General features: G+C 55.6%; 2 protein-coding genes across 4 annotated transcripts in view; both read right to left on the bottom strand.

The window, feature by feature from the left end:
* Positions 1-224: 224 nt before the first annotated feature.
* On the bottom strand, positions 225-7,067 carry TM6SF2 (transmembrane 6 superfamily member 2). Of its 2 annotated transcripts, XM_020884564.2 has the most exons (10): positions 6,894-7,065; positions 5,071-5,174; positions 4,572-4,669; positions 4,399-4,502; positions 3,912-3,994; positions 3,138-3,262; positions 2,854-2,955; positions 2,438-2,530; positions 1,641-1,760; positions 225-730 (listed from the first exon to the last, which is right to left on the bottom strand). In XM_020884564.2, exons 1-10 carry the CDS (start codon positions 6,986-6,988, stop codon positions 524-526), a joined length of 1,131 nt encoding a protein of 376 aa, XP_020740223.2. In that variant the 5' UTR covers positions 6,989-7,065; the 3' UTR covers positions 225-523. The 2 variants fall into 2 exon arrangements, with proteins under 2 accessions (XP_020740223.2, XP_020740224.2); XM_020884565.2 differs by lacking the exon at positions 2,438-2,530 and having other exon boundaries at positions 6,894-7,067.
* Positions 7,068-9,920: 2,853 nt separating this feature from the next.
* The window catches only part of SUGP1 (SURP and G-patch domain containing 1), a 29,862-nt gene continuing 23,652 nt past the window's right edge, over positions 9,921-16,130 (bottom strand). For both annotated transcript variants that reach the window (XM_020884533.2, XM_020884534.2), the window contains exons 9-14: positions 13,127-13,233; positions 12,194-12,371; positions 11,761-11,867; positions 10,885-11,030; positions 10,459-10,588; positions 9,921-10,119 (exon numbers count right to left, since the gene is read on the bottom strand). In XM_020884533.2, coding sequence (XP_020740192.2) covers positions 10,093-10,119; positions 10,459-10,588; positions 10,885-11,030; positions 11,761-11,867; positions 12,194-12,371; positions 13,127-13,233 — 695 coding nt within the window. In that variant the 3' untranslated portion in view covers positions 9,921-10,092. The remainder of the gene's footprint in view (positions 10,120-10,458; positions 10,589-10,884; positions 11,031-11,760; positions 11,868-12,193; positions 12,372-13,126; positions 13,234-16,130) is intronic.

Below are 16,130 nucleotides of genomic sequence, written 5' to 3'. Positions count from 1 at the left end.
TTAGACTTTGGACTCTTCTCTCTTGATTGTGATCTCAGATGGGTCTCTGGTCCTCTCAGAGCCTCGTTTTTCCCCATCTGGAAGATGGGGCTGTGCACACCAACCAGAGGCCAGCTTCTCTTGTCCAGCACCTTAGCTCCTGTGAGTTAAGCTGGCAGTGATGAGTGGGCCTTGGTGGGTTCTGAGAAGAGGGTCCCTTGCCCCATGAAACACTCAGAGCAACATTTTATTCATCTAAAGGACTTTTACTAAAAGGATCTATTGGGGGGATAATGGATAGGGAGGGTGCCTATGTGGAGTTTGGGTTAGGTGACAGCTGAGGGTCTGTGGCCCTCTCTGCTGAAACACCTGGACGTTGGGCACCCCCATCCCACCCAATGGCCTGAAATCACCATAGCCAGAACTGAAGGCACCCAGAAACACACCTCCTGTCTCTAAAAAAGCCCAACCCCCCCTTCCAAGGACAGGGCTGGCTGGGCATGTAAACAGAGTCTTGGGGGGGGGGGGGGGTCCCATGGCCCCCTCAGTGCTGCTTCTCATGGTTGGCTGGGGGCCCAGGAGGGGGGTGTAGGAAGAAAGCGGGGCGCCACAGGCAACGGAAGGCCAGCAAGTGGGGGCCCAGAGCATACAGTAGGTTACACACGAAGAAGCTGGTCCAGGCATCCTCAGGCACACGGTAGGTGAAGGGCGTGCGCAGGTGCATGGAGGCCCCCATGTGTGAGAACTGTGCCTGGCAGCCAGAAAGGGAGGATGGGTGTCACAGACCAGAGGACCAGTCCCAGCATCGCCAGCATCCTACCATGGGGAACCCGAAAGTTCTTCATCCCTATCTCTCTGGTCCTGCTGACCTGTCTCCCCTCTTCAATCCCTCTGTCTCTAAGCATCCCTGTGCCCTACATGTCCTGTCTATTCTTATCCAGTTATCTGTGAGCCTCTGCCCAGCTGCCTAACCAGAAACATCTTCACTCTGTCTGCTGGACCCCTCACCCCATCTTTCTGACCTGGGTCTAGCCCCTCCTCCTGGTCTTCCCCACCCCAGGCAGCCTTGACACAAATCCTCTCAATTCTACCTGTAATAGATAAAATAATAATACATCTAATTGAGGTCCTCCTGATCCCACTGCCCTGGCCAGGATCCAGCCTTTATCACTTCCCATCAGAAACCCAGAAACATGCCCCCATCTCTGAACCCTCCACTGCTCAAACACTTTCTATGGTTCCTCATTGTCCTCAGCACAAGCCCTCAAGCCCAGATTTCAAAGCCCTTAGCATCTAGCTGTCAATTTATCTTGCCGCTGCCTTTACCCACGTTATAGCTGTCTAAATCACCGTCCCCCTCTGTGCATTTCTTTAAGCTGTTCCCATTCCTGGAATGCTGTTCCCTGCCTAAATAATTCATACCCATACATCAAAGCCCATGCCCGCTCTTTTAAGAACTCTGCCCCTCTGGAATCCCTCTCAGCTTCTTTACCCCTCGGGATGGGGTATCTGTGTCTGGCCCATTTTTCTTTCCAACACTAGGAAATCCTGGGAGACTGTCAAGGGCCTGGCATCACCCAGGATGAGCACAAAGGCAATTGATGAGTAGGCAGAGACTCTCTCTCCTAAGCACTGGCCCAACACACCCCAACCCACCTCACCTGGCCAATGGCTCCAGCAAATACCAAGGCCCAGTCAGGCAGCCAGGAGCATCCAGGAAAGATGAGGGCATAGATGGCCAGGCCATAGAAAGGCAGCACATAAAACATATTCACCAGCATCTGGGGGGCACACGACTGATGGAGTGAGTAGCTGCTCAGTTAGGTCTCCTGATGTCCCTCAGGTGGTGGCCCCTGGGAGGATCTGGCCAGCCTCAGACTCTATCAAGATTGGGGTTCACTGTACACCCCACCCTTGTGGAAATTACTCCTTTCTTTCCCTTGGGTTTTACCCCTACACCACTCTCACACACTGAGCCCACCCACCTTCCTCTATACGTAGCATGTGACCCTGGCCTGGTCAATCAGAACATCCCACCCCCCTGGCCATAATAATCAGCTATGAGCATGTGACTTAAACTTGGCCGATCAGAGCCTACTTGAGACTTACACTTAAGCACTGAGGAATTAAGGGCTCGGCCTCCTCTGAGGTGGCTAAATAGGGAGAATGGAAGCCTAGCGCTACCCAAGGCTGTCTCTGCCATCCCACAAAGGCACCACCTGGGGGTGGGGCACATGCACAGAAAGCAGAGCCTGGAGATGGAGCTGGCTTTGAGCTCCTGGATCCAGCCATACCTGAAGACCACATCTGTGATTTTTTTTTTTTTTTTGGTAGGACAATAAATTCCATTTGTGCTTCAGCCAGTTTGACTTGTGTTGCTTTGGCCCCTGCATCCAAGGGGCCCAGCAGGCCCCCAAGCACAGCAGGGCCGTGGCCCTCCCCCCACCTGCCCTCTCACCTGCACCTTTGGGTAGCTCACGGGGTCTCTCAGGTATGGTTCATATTGATAGATGTAGACAAAGCAGGCATCCATGGGGCAGTCAAGTACCACCTGGGACCCACGGACAAACCAACAGCCTCAAACATCCCTCGCATAGGGATACTTCCCCACCCTCCTGGGAGGGGCCCACACCCCCTACTCTGGCCTGCCCCAGCCTTGGTTTTCTCCTCTGAGAACCCACAGATACTTGAGCTGGGGAGAAGGCTACAGGGAATGGGACTTTGTGACGGAACGCTCAGATTAAACTCAGTGAACTTCCCTGGATGATTAGGTGGGAGAGCAGTGGCCTTTTTCCGCACTGGATAAAGAAGTTAAAGAAGGGAGGGATGGGCTGGGGAGGGGGGAGGCAAGTAGGCTGGCCAGTGCAGACTCACCAGGCCCCGAAAGAGGGTGAAGAATGCAGCGAAGATGAGGTAGATGATGAGGGCCAGGTCAACTGGGCGCCGCAGAAGGCCCTTTCTTTGGGCCTCCTCCACCTGCCCCATAAGAAGCAGCATGAGAAGTCTGGTATCCAACAGGCACTCAGTGAAGGCTCATCCCTTCTTCCCTAATCACCAAGGAGATCTTTCCAAGGAGATAATATCCTTGGCGAGAAGCAACCTAAATGGGGGACATTCAGGCATTTGGGACAAGGCTGACCTGGGGGCAAGAGACTCACCATGTTGGGAGTGCAGCAGGTTGGCACGTGGGTCTGGCTGAAGACCCTCAAGCCAGCCCAGCATGGGACCAGAACGAAAGGAACGGTGAGGAAAAATGTAGGCCTGATCTCTGAACTGTATTTGCCTGCCACGGTAGGAGAGACAGGGTGTCACGAAGCGAGGATCCTCCCAGGCCTGGTTGGACCCTTTAGCAGGGCCATGTCAGAGTCCCTGGCTGGAAGCTGTTGAGTCACAAATGCCATCTTAGCTCAGCCCTAACACCTCTGACTCCCCAGTGTTTGTAAGATGATGACCATGCTCCTCAGCCTGGCCTTCCTCAATTTACCTTCGGGACACGGCGCCTACACTTCAGCTGTTTTTTGTTCCCCCTGGAAACACCCTGGATATTCCTGTTTCACAGCCACCCCCACATCCCTGGCTGCCTTCTCTCCTCTGTCTCCCAAGACCTACCTACAAAGCTGTCAGTCTGCCCTCTGGATCCACTTTAAGATTCCCTTCTCATGTCAAGAGCATTCTGGGCTAAGTCCCTGAGGTCAGGGACCACTACCTAGGGAAGAAGTGGAATGTACTTCCATTCCTCCAGGAGGAAAATGGGAGAGATGTGGGGAAAGTCTGCCAACTTAGACTGTGAATGGGGAGGCATGCAGTTGGCGGGGGTGCGGGGCTGCCCTCCGCAGACACTGGAAAAGGTATGGAGGACCCCATGGGGACTTTCAGATGCAGGGCAGTGACCCAGCCCAGGGAGACAGGATTCTGAAGAGCCAAGTCCTTACCAAGGATGTTTCCTGGGAGGAACACTAGGATGGTCATGATGAAGGATCCCAGCCAGTAGAGTCCAAGGTTCCGGTAACTCTTCCTGGTCAGGAGATGGAGGAGTAACCAGTAGATACATGTTACCCAGTCTCAGAGCCCCAGGCAGGGTCCAGAGACCAATCTGGGCTCCCCAGGTCTGGACCCCTTGACTTTCACCCAAGACAGAAGGGACAACAGGGAATTGAATGAGGGAATGAAGAGTCAGACCCTATGTCCCAGGATAGCAGTGACTGCCCAGGTACGGGGTGTCACAAGAGAAGAGAATCGACCACCCTGGACCCCTGTGACATCCCCTGAATCCTTCTCCTAGCCTTCCTGTCTAAGCCCTAGAGGGGCTTCCTGATTTCCCCTACAGATACTTCTGGCTTCACCCTGGCCTGGGACCTCCCACCTAAGAACTCCGCCTCCTTCCCAGCGTCCAGGTGCCACCCTGCCCGCCTCGCACACCTTTTACGGATGGCACCAGTCATGGCCAGGTAGAGGAGGTAGTGAACGATGCCATCCCAGTAGCAGATGAAAATTCCATGCGCCGTGCGCAGGTACGGCTCACCCTGCAGGGGCAGGTGTGGGGCTCAGACAGGCAGTAGGACTGCGGGCATCCCAGACGGCTCCCGACTTACCTCCTTGGTGTAGAACGCCATGAAACCCGCCATGTAGCCGTCTTCCTGGAGAGCAATAAGGAGGTCCACCACGGAGGTGAAGGCGAAGACCGCGAAGACTATGGGAGAGCAGGCGGGGCATTGGCAGTGTGGGGGCGGGGCAAATATTAGGTGTGGGCGGGGCCTGAGAGCTCTTGTTCGGGGCTCAGTTTCCCAAAGCCTCTGTGCAAAACTGCTCCCAGGCCCAACCTCACAAATCACATGACCCACAACTCTTCCTCATAGGGAAGCACAGTCCTTGCCTTAAAGGTGTCCACAGGTTGATGAGAAAGGTACTGTTCTGGCACTCAGGAGCCCCAAGTCAGAAGGGGGAGGCGCCCTGAGATTCCCCAGTCAACAGGGGGTCTCCAGTCTCTCTGAGGTTCTCCAGGCTGATGAAAGCCCTTCAAGGACTGCCACTCTGATGCAGGAAGCCCTTGCCCAAACAGTTCTCTTCCCCAGGACCCTCCCACCAACTCACCAGCATAGAGCGGGTCATAATAGATGTCACTTCGGGACAAGCTGTATATTGCCAAGGAGAGCAGACCCAGGATCAGGGTGCTCATCAACACCACCCCCAGGGGGCTGTGGAGAGAAAAACCAAGTCAGGGAGGCCAGGCCCATTTTGAGACCCTATAGCACCCTGGTGAGGGCAAGAGCAGACTCCAGGAAGCTCTAGGTGACCAGGCTGAAGCTCCTGTCCATCAAGGAAAGCCATTGCCTGAAACTCCCATTTCCCAGCACCAGGCTCTTGCTCCAACTGTTTCTGACCCACCGCCTCAGTTCAGCTCAGTCGCTCAGTCATGTCTGACTCTTTGAGACCCCATGGACTGCAGCATGCCAGGCTTCCCTGTCTGTCACCAACTCCCAGAGCTTGCTCAAACTCATGTCCATTGAGTCGGTGATGCCATCCAACCATCTCGTCCTCATGCCCCACCCCCTAACTCCTTCCAAAAGTCTTTTCACTTGGCAAAGTCCTAAGCATCCTTCATGGCCCATCTACATTGCTCCTCTTCCAGGTACAGAGGGAACCTCTGTCAACCCCTTCTGACTATGTGATTTATCCGGTCACCTGCTGATGTGTCAGCTTGCTTATTCATTCAACAATTCCAAGACCCTCTGTGGTCACTTCCAGTGCTCACAACCACCAAAGGGTCTCTAGAGCTTAGCTCTGTACACCTCACTGTCTGAAGCTCCTGACGCCTCCCTGATAAAGTCCAAATGTTTCCATAAGCCCCACCCCACCCCTGCCCTGATCTGTTCCTATCAACCTGATAAGGCACGGCAACCACCTATAGAGATAATAGAAGCGAGGTTTCTGGGCAGCCCCCAACACTTGGCAAACCAAGGACCAGAGAGTGTGGGAGACATATCCAAGGTCACATATTCTCCCCTTACACTCTCTCCATATCCCTACCTTCTCCCGACCCCTTAGGATCCCCATTCTTGGCCCCATCCAACAATGACGATTATAGTAATTAGCTGAGACCACAACAGCGTCTTGGCACACAGTTCATAATCCTTGACTGTAACTATGGAATGAGTCTAGGATTATGTCCATTACACAATGAAGAAACCGAGGCTCCCTGGGGCAACCTGGCTCACTCGGAGTCCAGGGGGGTGGAACCGGGAATTTGTACCCAAGGAGCCAACTCTGCAGTCAAGATTCCCTCTACCCCATGTCTCAGGCTGTGTTGGTTTTGGGGGTATGAGTTATTGGTCGATGGCTGGTATTCAGTGGCTGGATTCACCGGGTTGAGGCCTGGGGTTAGGTGACAGGGACAGGGGAGGTGGAGGCATGGAGGGGCAACTGAGGCTATGTACAGGTTGGGCCAGCCCCTGAAGAGAAGAGTTTCAGACAGGCGACGGAGGAACGGTCTGGTAGGGGTAGTGCGGCAGAACTTGTGTGTGGCAAGAACCGGGTCACTGGGGCCTTATCTGGAACAATACTTTGACCCTTGGCGACTTTGGAGTCTGTGCTGGGCATATCCCTGGGAAAACTCCAGCAACCTTCCAAAACCCTGCCTTGTTAGGGGCTCTGTTTCTCAAAGTCCCTCCCCCCAGGCCCTCAACGTCCTAGGAGCGCCCCCAGCTCCACCACACTGCTCCAGCCGGCTGGAAAGGTATTTCCGGTTGGAAGCGAGGGGTTCTCCTGACCCAGCCGCCTTCTCCCCCGGCCCGCGGCGCGGGGCCGCTCGGCTCAGGGGAGCTCGCGCATCCGCATCCCGCCCGCTTCGCACCCTCACACGCCAACCCGACCCCGCCGCCCCAGAGAAGGCCTCCCCGGCCCCTTCCCGCACGCACTACGAGAGCACGGAGACATAGTTGAGCGCGAAGGACAACGGGAGGGCGCCCAGCGATAGAACAGCGATCTTGCCCGCCAGCGGCGGGATGTCCATAGCGGCGACGCCGGGGACCCCGGCTCGGTTCCTGCGTTGGCTGTGCCTCTGGGCGCCGAGGTGCCAGGGACCCAGCCAGACTCGGCCCCGCCTGGCGCAAAGGTCGCCCCCTCCACCCCCGCGCCGCTGTGATTGCCCCGCGAGCTCCCGGGGAGCCTCCGAGGCCCCTCCCTCTCCCAGCGGCCCCTCCCCTCCATTGATAGCCCCGCCGGTTTCGCTTTCTATTAATGCTAATTAGAACACAATTCCTCAGAATGCTTCCATTTCTGCGTCCTGGAGGTCCTCGGCCAACAACTTCACTCTAACTGGAGTTCGTTCTCCAGGCCTCGTTCTGCACTTCTTTCTTCACCCTAAGGTGCAGGCGTCCCATCCTTGACTCCGACCCCGAAGGGGAGTCCCTTTTTAATTCTTCACATTTCCCAGACCTCCCTCGAACCCAGGATCAAGTGGGTTTCTGCGTTTCTGCGCACTGGCAGAGAACCTTACCCGCCTGGGTGCAGAGTTCCCTTTAGTGCCCTGGGATTTGAGTTTTCATGCGATGGCCTCAAATTTAAACACGTGTCCAGGTGTGAAGTTTTGACTGGGCCCCGGGGGTAGGGGTCAGGGGAGGGCATCTCAAGGCAGACTGCCTTGGGTTGGCGACACCGTGAAGGGCTCGGTGATTCTCTACTGTGTTTCTTCCTTCTATACTGAACACGGGCTAACGTGGGTGGGTCGGAAGGGCGGGGCCCAAGGGGCGGCTAAGGATGGTGAGGAGTTTGATGATGGTGTTCCTGGCAGGAAGAATAGCTCAAGCTTTGGACTGAGCAACAGAAGGGAGACCCTAGGGCTGGGGCGGTGGCGGAGGTTCACAGAGCAACTTGGGGTGGGCGTGGGAGGGTTCTGGACAGCCGGGAGGAGGGTGGGCTCCATCATGGGGCAAACGCAAGGGGGCAGAGGTGGACGAGGGAGGGGGTTGCAGGATGGAGAGAATTAGGAAGCAGCAGTCTATCAACCCTTCCAACTAGCCTGGATTCTTGTCCATGTGGTGCTTGTGGCTGCAGGAAGTAGGGTAAGCAGTACCCACTTGATTCCTGTCCCAAGGAAACCTACAGTCTTTTTTTTTTGGCTGCACCATTAGGGCTTTGGGACTTTAGTTACCTGACTAGTGACTGAACTTGGGGCACAGCTGTTGAAGTGCAAATTTTAACCACTGGACCACCAAGGAATTCCCTGGGGTAAAATTCTAACCCTCACATCCCCCACCCCCTGCTCCTGTCCTAGCCAGGGCCCCATCTCCACAGGCCAGCTGGGTCCCCTCTCTGAGCCTGGGTGACAAGATGATCTTTGGCCACTGACTCAAAACCTTCCTTCCTCAGGGGCCTGTTTCCCTTGTGAAGTTCAGGTTCCTGTGGGCTGACCTGAATCTCCAGCCTCCTTTCTTGACCTTTCTCAATTCCAGTGGTTTCAATTCCCTACATGCTCCTCTCCTGTCTGCAAGATGGACCCTCTCCTATTTCCTCACCTCTTAAAGCAGGCTGCAGGGTCCCATCTTCCAGGCAGCTCACCCTGTCACCCCAGCCCCACTTTTACCCCTGGAGGGCCAGGGGTCTGCTCTTACACCCCGTATCTGGGAGATGCCTACACATCCCCCGGGCATTTGGAGGCCTCCTCTTCCAACTCTCCCCCCTGGCTGGGGCTAAAGTCCATGGTCTGAGTCTGGTGATCCTTTTGGTCACTGAGAATTAAATGGAGAGGTGACTTTGACCTGGAGAGCAAGGTGTTAGGGACCAAGCCCCAGGGTTCTCGTTGCTGGAACCTCTGGCACCCAGAACTTCACCCTTGTGCTCAGGACTCTGGCTACCTGGGCAGGCTCCATGTCATCCCTTGCCTTGCCCTGGGAACAGCATCCATGGAGGGGAGACAGGGTAGTGTGTATCACTCCAACCAGAGATCTGCTGCTGAGATCCCCAGATTCCCTCACTGAGACATTCCCCAGACAACCTCCACCTCAGGTCCCGGTCCCTCTTTACAGCATTCATCAGTCTCAGATGATGTTAGGGGTCCATGACCACAGCCCAGCAGAGTGTGGGTGCCCAGGGCAGATCCTGTCCACCCGGTTCAGTCAGTGCTCAGTGTCTGCTGAACAACTGTGTGAACTGCAGGCCGGCCCAGGAGCCTGATGCCAGCTTGAGTCCTCAGACCCCCTGAGCCCACAGGGGCTGAGCAGGACCCACTGTATGGGGCAGGGGGTGAGTTACAGGGCCCCCAGTGCCCAAGGCCCTGAAATTCCAAGCATGGCTCACAGATTTTGGAGACCTTGCCCAAGTTGCTCACCCAAGACCCCCAGGTGATTTCTGCACAAACATGAGGCACCGGCTCTGGAGATGGGGTGAGCTCTCGGCGCGCACTGTGGTCTGGGGTGGCCACTAGCCTCCCCTCTTCCAGGAGGCGTGTGATGTCCCAGTCCAGTGTGTCTGCGCAGGAAGCCGTCTCCCAGAGGCATGAGCCTGAGGGACATGTACGTCCACCCTACTCTGGGGATGCAGGGCAGCCGAGATGGCCTGGGCGACAGCATCACCAGCCAGGTTTGCTGTATGCGGCGTGGCTGGGAGGCCCTGCCAGTGCCACCTGTCGAGAGGGGAGGGGCACAGGTGTGCCCGGGTCCACCTGCCTTGTGGGTCTGAGTGAGAACTGGGCCTGCCTGGGATGCCCTCCTGTGGTACAGTGCCAGGCTAGGAGGCCCCTTAGGCCCTCAGCCTAGGTCTCCTTGAGCTGCTGGCCACTCCTCCAAAATTCCTCTCCTCAACTCCAACCCAGGCTGATGGGGGACCCCACGAGCAGACAAAGGCCCAGGTGATTTCCCAAGATTCCCTGGGCATTGGGCAGCCGTCACAGGTGGATCCTGTGCCCCCCGTCCACCCTGGCCCCTGCTGCTAAGGAACAGGAGCGGTTTCTGGTGATGGCAAGACCAGGCTGCCACAGCAGGCAGGCTCTGGGGTTTTAATACACAGCACAACACTCGCAACAACAGGAAGGGTGGGCAGAAATGCAGGCTGGAACATTCCACAGTCCAGGGATGGTCAGTCTTTTGGAAAGTACACTTGTGCATTTCTCCAGAATACTCAGTAGTAAGGCCGTCTGGGGTTGTTCTGTGGGAAGCAAGAAAGATAAAACGGGAGGTGATTATGCTAAAGGGAGACAGCAGTTCCTCCCATCCAGAACCTACCAGGAACAGCTAGCTCACACCCTCCAGGAGGGTGGGCAGGCCTTGGGGAGGAGACACAACTTGAGCACAAGTGGAAGAGGGGGACGTGGGTGTGCTGATGAGCCTAGCTGGACTGTGGAGGAGGGACACTTCTGTCACCAGCACCCCCCCTCCAGTGGGGGACCTGACCCCGCAGAGACAAGGTGGGCTGCCACCAGCACCCCTTCCAGTGGGGGAGCTGTGGTGACCCCGCAGAGACAAGACAGGGCACGGGGACACGCACCAGGGGGTTGGGCCGGAAGCGGTAGGCCAGCATCATCCTCTTGCGGAAAGCCTCGTACTCGTCATCTTCCTTGGAGAGCTCGGCTGGCCGGTCAATGCCAAAGCCAGCACCGTCTACCGTGGTGGTGCCCCTGCATTGGGGCAACGAGTGGGGTGAGCAGGGGAGCAGGATGGTGCCAGCGGACAAGGGGGTGAGGGGCCTGAGCTTGGGGGCAGAGAGGCCTCACGCGCCCCGGATGGGCTCAGCAACAGCGCCCCAGTGCAGCTCAGTGCGGGGTACGCTGGGCTGGGCAGCACCTGTCTGCAACACACTGGCACTCTGAGCAGATGGAGCCCGAGGCGGTCTCGCCACGAGTCCACGGCCCTGACCTACGTCTCTGCGCGGGCTTCTCCTCTGCCTGCCCCCCGCACTGGCGGCCACACTCACTTGTTGACGGGGTTCTTGATGCCCTGTCCCTCTGAGCCCAGGCCGTCCCCCTCCTTCCAGCCCATCTTCATCAGCATCTGGTAGCCGATGTTCTCGATCGTCAGCTTGAACTCCTTGTACTCTGAGTAGTCAGGCTCACGGCCTTCCTGCAGGGGAGGAGGCGGCCGTCATCCACCGGGGCTGCAGCCACCCCCAATCCCAGCTCTGGCCCAGAACCCCACTCCACCCCAAGGCCTCTGGGACCACCTGCCCCTCTGTCTCCCCACCACCACGTCAGACTCTTTGAGAAAAGATCAAGCTGCCCCCTGTCAGGGTCCCTGGGGCCAGAAGCAGTGCTGAGTTCCCTGGTGGCCAAGTCAAAGAGGGCAAGATGACAGGTCACACAGGTCTTGACCACCATGAGAAAGATCCACGGTTCACCAGCGAAGACAAAGCTCATGTTCCAAGAGCCATTTGTTACAAAGAGCGCTCAACAGAAGCCATGATCAATAAGGTGACCACCTCACTGATGAGGTGAGGTGCTACAACGCAGTTTTACAAAGGCCCTCAAAAGCCGACGTGGAATGTTCTACATCAGCTCTCTCCAGAATGTTTTCATTCTGGAGAGCCCAATACGTGGGGGTGTCTGCCTGAGAAATTGCCTGTAATCTGCACTTAATTGGCTCCACTGGAAGCAGAATTTCCCTGAAGTCCTGGGAAGCGTTTCTAAAGTGGCAACTGAGCTGCTATTTGCCAACGTCCTACACAGATGGCATCTGTCACAAGTAGACGCCTCTCCTGGAAGAGGGCTCAACGTCCCCTGTGAGCCAGGGGGCCTGAGGGCACCGCAGGTGCCTGCCCCAGGAGGAGGCTGCAGCCCGGGCTGTTCCACGTTACCTTCAGGGCCTTGAAGGTCTCCATGAACTTCTCCAGCTCATCCGGTGGCAGGAAGTCCCCGATGAAGTGTTTGCCCCGGCCCATCTTTGTCAGCTGCTCCGCCCATTCTGCCCAGAGATGGGGTAAAGGTGAGAGGAAGGAGCAGGTGGCAGCCCCACAGTCCACGTATGAGTCTCAGGGGGAGTCTGAGGCCGTGGGGAATGAATGAGGCGGCTGCTGAAACCCTGATATGAGCCCCAGCTCTCCCACACAGCCCTCTGGGTACTGTGTTCAGGCGCCAGGGAATACCCAGAGGACCATGTGTTTGTCACTGGAGAAACAGGCACAAGAGGCCAGCTGTCCTGCCCGCGGCCCCACACGCCTGGCGGGCGAGCGGGCGTCTGAACCCCGGCGCCCGCAGGCGGCCCCGGCCCAGGCCCACCCCTGGGCCCACCTCGGGTCTTGTCCATCTCCATGCGCCGCAGCTGGTGCTCCCAGGTGCCGAGCTCGCTGTCCACCTCCTCGTCACTGTCGTAGCCGTGCTGGTGCTGCTGCAGCGCCTTCTCCCACAGCAGCTGCATGTCCTGCATCGCGCGCTTGTGCTGCATGATCATGTCGTACACCTGCTGCATCTGCGGGCGGCACATGGCAGTGAGCGAGGCGCGGCCCTGCCCTCCCCTGTGCCTGAGGGACTCGGAGCAGGTGCGCAGGAAGGCACCGAATCTGGTGCCAGGACATGCCCCGGGTTTCCTCAATCTCTGTTCTGAGCAGGGAGGACCGCTCTCTAGTTCTTCCCAGAGGTTGGCCTAGAATCTGCACTATCCTGGCACCACCACTGTGGCCTGAACGAGGGTGACATGGGCTTCTGAGCCCTGGGAGGATTGAGGGTGACGTGACGAGGCTGCCAGCCTGGAGGAGGTGGCCTGGGTAAGTTGGCCCAGCTATTCCAGCCGTCTGTGTCCTGGCCACAGAACACCCAGTGAGCCAGCCCTCACTCCAACAATGCCCAACACCGTCTGGGCAGCTGTCACACTATTCAGGGCACCCGGTACCAGCCAGGCTTATTCTGTATTGCGTGCTGGAGGGAACTATAAGGAACATTTAAATGGAGGCCATCCAGTCGGGACTAGCCCCCGAGTGCAGTGGGGAGAAGCCATGAGGCATTTGTCGCAGAGGCTGTTCAGGCAGCGTGAGAAGGCCTGACTCTGGACAACTGTGGGCTGGGCGGGGGCCCTCGGGGGATGGCCTGCCACTGACAGGGGGCCTACCTAACCAAGAGCCCCTCCCCTGAGGGTGGGGTCCACCTGGCACCACAAAGAGGCTCAGAGTGGGAGACAACACTCCACCAGTCCCTGTGGAGCCTGCCTGCCTGCCCCCCAGGGCTTACCTCCTGCTGCTCCTTCAGCTGCTTCTTCTGGGCATCTGAAAGCTCCGTGACACCCACCAGACCCACGGGCTTCCCCTTCTCGTAGCCAAGACCCTTGAGGTCCTGAACTAGAAACAAGACATAGGCTGGTCAGCACTGGACATGTGACCGCAGCCGTGCACTCGTGTCAAGGCAGAGTCCACAAGCTGACGACGGCTGAGGGAGCAGTCAGGACGCTGTCACTTGATGGCCTCATGGGGCCTGCTCCGCTCCCTCATGTGAGTGCAGCCCCATTCCCATCTGACTGCTCCAGGCAAGCTCTATGACCCCCACTGCAGATGCTGATGCCAAAACTCAGGCGGTCTGGGCCCCATTCAAGCCGACGGAGCTAACAGGTGACACGGTGGGGAATCTGCAAAGCCAGAGATGTGGCAGCTGAGAGTGTGCGTGCACACAGGTTCCTGGAAGTCAGCCCTATGGTGAACAGACACCCGGTGTAGACACACAGGTTTGGAGCCTGGCCTAAGAACTCTGTTAGCTCCTTCTTGAGAGGCAGCCAACCATCTTTAAAGCAACTAACATTTAACTTGGCATCACCTTTGGAGCTTGGCTGGAACCCACAACACTAATTCACATGAAGATGCTGTGGAGGCCCCATCTCAGCGGTGGAAACCACCACCCTGCAGGTGGCGGCTTCCTGGGGAACAACTCGCAGAAGAAACGCAGAGGCCTTTCTGGAGGCTGGAAGAGCCATGTCTTCCCAGATTAGTGGGGCTGGGGCTCTGCCTGCAAGAACCACTCACAGGTGCTTTTGGGCCCTAATCCCTCCTCAGTCTGTGGGGCTCTGGAGCATACCGGGGAACACCGTGGAGAGAACAAAGGAGCCAAGGTCTGAGCAGTCTGCTGTTCGCCCGGATCTCGCCCGAAGTCCCTCTCCTCCCCGGGCCACTTCACCAGTGAGCAGGCAGGTGGGGGCGGCCACAATTCCCTGGGAACAGTGTGGGCCACTGGGGCTTGAACCTGAACCTGAGACTCTGGAGCCAGCATCTGTCCCCTGGATCATGAAGGACACTTCTTTAGCAGCCGGGGCAGGACCTCAGGGACATGACCCTTGAACTGGGACATGCGTGCTTGAGAGCAGCCCCCACATCTGAGCACCACATTTGGAACTTGGGCAGCAATTCGACCCTAGCACCATCAACCCTGGGCAGAGATGAGATCCAGAGCCCCAGTGGGTTCTCAACTCTTCAGGTAGTAGCCTTTCTCTTTAGCCGAGGGGGCACTGAGCAGGAGACTACTCTCAGAGTGGGCAGGGCCAACAGGCCAGCCCTGTGACCTGGGTGAGACGCCGTCCGCTTCAGCCCATCCCTGGACGGCAAATGTAGGTGTTGGCGTCAGGTCACACAGGACTTTTCTATGCGTGTGTGTCCAGCGCCAGTCAAGTCAGGGCTGAGGGAGGTTGAGAGGGTTCTGCCCATGGTAGAGGCCGTGTGGTGAAGGAGTCAGACAGAGAGCATGAGCTTATTGGTCACCAATATCTCCTACATGATGCCATGACAACAGACCCCCACCCTTAACGGTTTGTGGTAGAAAATGAGCAATGAGGCCACACGTTGGCTGTCTCTGAAACTGCTGGCAAGGAGGGGAAGCTGGAGATAACTGTACAAAACTGACTGTAGTGATTACCGTGCTTATCACTGTGCATTTCCTGAGCCTTCTATGACAAGACTAAATGCAAGTACTTTAAAGCTGAGGAAAAAACAGGACCATCCATATGTTGTCTATAAGTGACTTACTTTAGATATAGACACAAATAGGTTGAGAGTAAAAAGAAGGAAAACGATGCAAATAGTAACTGAGAGAGAGCTGCTCTGGCCATACTAGTATCAGACAAAATAGACTAAGTCAAAAAAGATTATGAGAGAAGGATTATAAAAGAAGGATGCTACATATTAACATAATATTTAATATAGAAAGAAGATATAACAATTTAATATACATATACACAGACCTTGGGGCTTCCCTGGTGGCTCAGATGCTGAAGAATTTGTCTGCAATGCAGAAGACCTGGGTTCAATCCCTGGATTGGGAAGATTCCCTGGAGAAGGGCATGGCAACACACTCCAGTCCTTGCCTGGAGAATCCCATGGACAGAGGAGTTTTGCAGGCTACAGTCCATGGTGTCACAAAGACTCAGATACGACTGAGTGACTAACACACACAGACACATACACAGACCTAAGACAGCTCCAAGATAAATGAAGCAAAACTGACACAACTGAAGGGAGAAATAAACAATTCTATAGTAATTGTTGATGATTTCAATATCCTACTCTAAATAATGAACACAGCATCTAAACAGAAGATCAATAAGGATACAGAGGACTGAACAACACTATAAGCCAACCAGACCTACTAGATTATCTATAGAACATACAATCCAACAACAGCAGAACACACAGTATTCTGGAACACACATACGGAACATTCTCCAGGATAGGTCATATGTTGGGTTACATAACCATTTTGAATAAAAGTCCTCTTTTCTGATCACAATGGAATGAAATGAGAAATCAGTGACAGAAGGAAAACTGGAAAACTCACAAATGTGGAAACTAAACACAATCTTAAAAACCAACGGGTCAAAGAAGAAATCACAAGAGATCAGAAAATGCTTAAGAGACAAATAAACATAAAAGCACAACACAAACCAAAATTTATGGGGTGCAGCAAAAGCAGGGCCAAGAGGAAAATTTACAGTGGTAGACGCTCATATTAAAAAAGAAGGCAGACCTCTGACCAGCACCTAGCTGTACATCATAAGGAACCAGGAAAAGAAGAGCAAACTAATTCCTGAGCTAGCAGAATGAAGGAAATAAAGATCAGAATGGAGATAAACAGGGAACAGAAAAAATATCGGAGAAAAATCAATGAAACCAAAAGTTTGTTTCTTAAAAGACGAAGGAAATGGACAAATCTTTAGACAGACTGCCTGAGGAAAAGAAAGAAGACTCAATTACTAAAA

This window comes from Odocoileus virginianus, chromosome 3 (genome assembly GCF_023699985.2).
Source record: "Odocoileus virginianus isolate 20LAN1187 ecotype Illinois chromosome 3, Ovbor_1.2, whole genome shotgun sequence".
NCBI lineage: Eukaryota > Metazoa > Chordata > Mammalia > Artiodactyla > Cervidae > Odocoileus > Odocoileus virginianus.
Note: the sequence above shows the minus strand (reverse complement) of the source record. Positions and strands in the feature narration are given on the sequence as shown.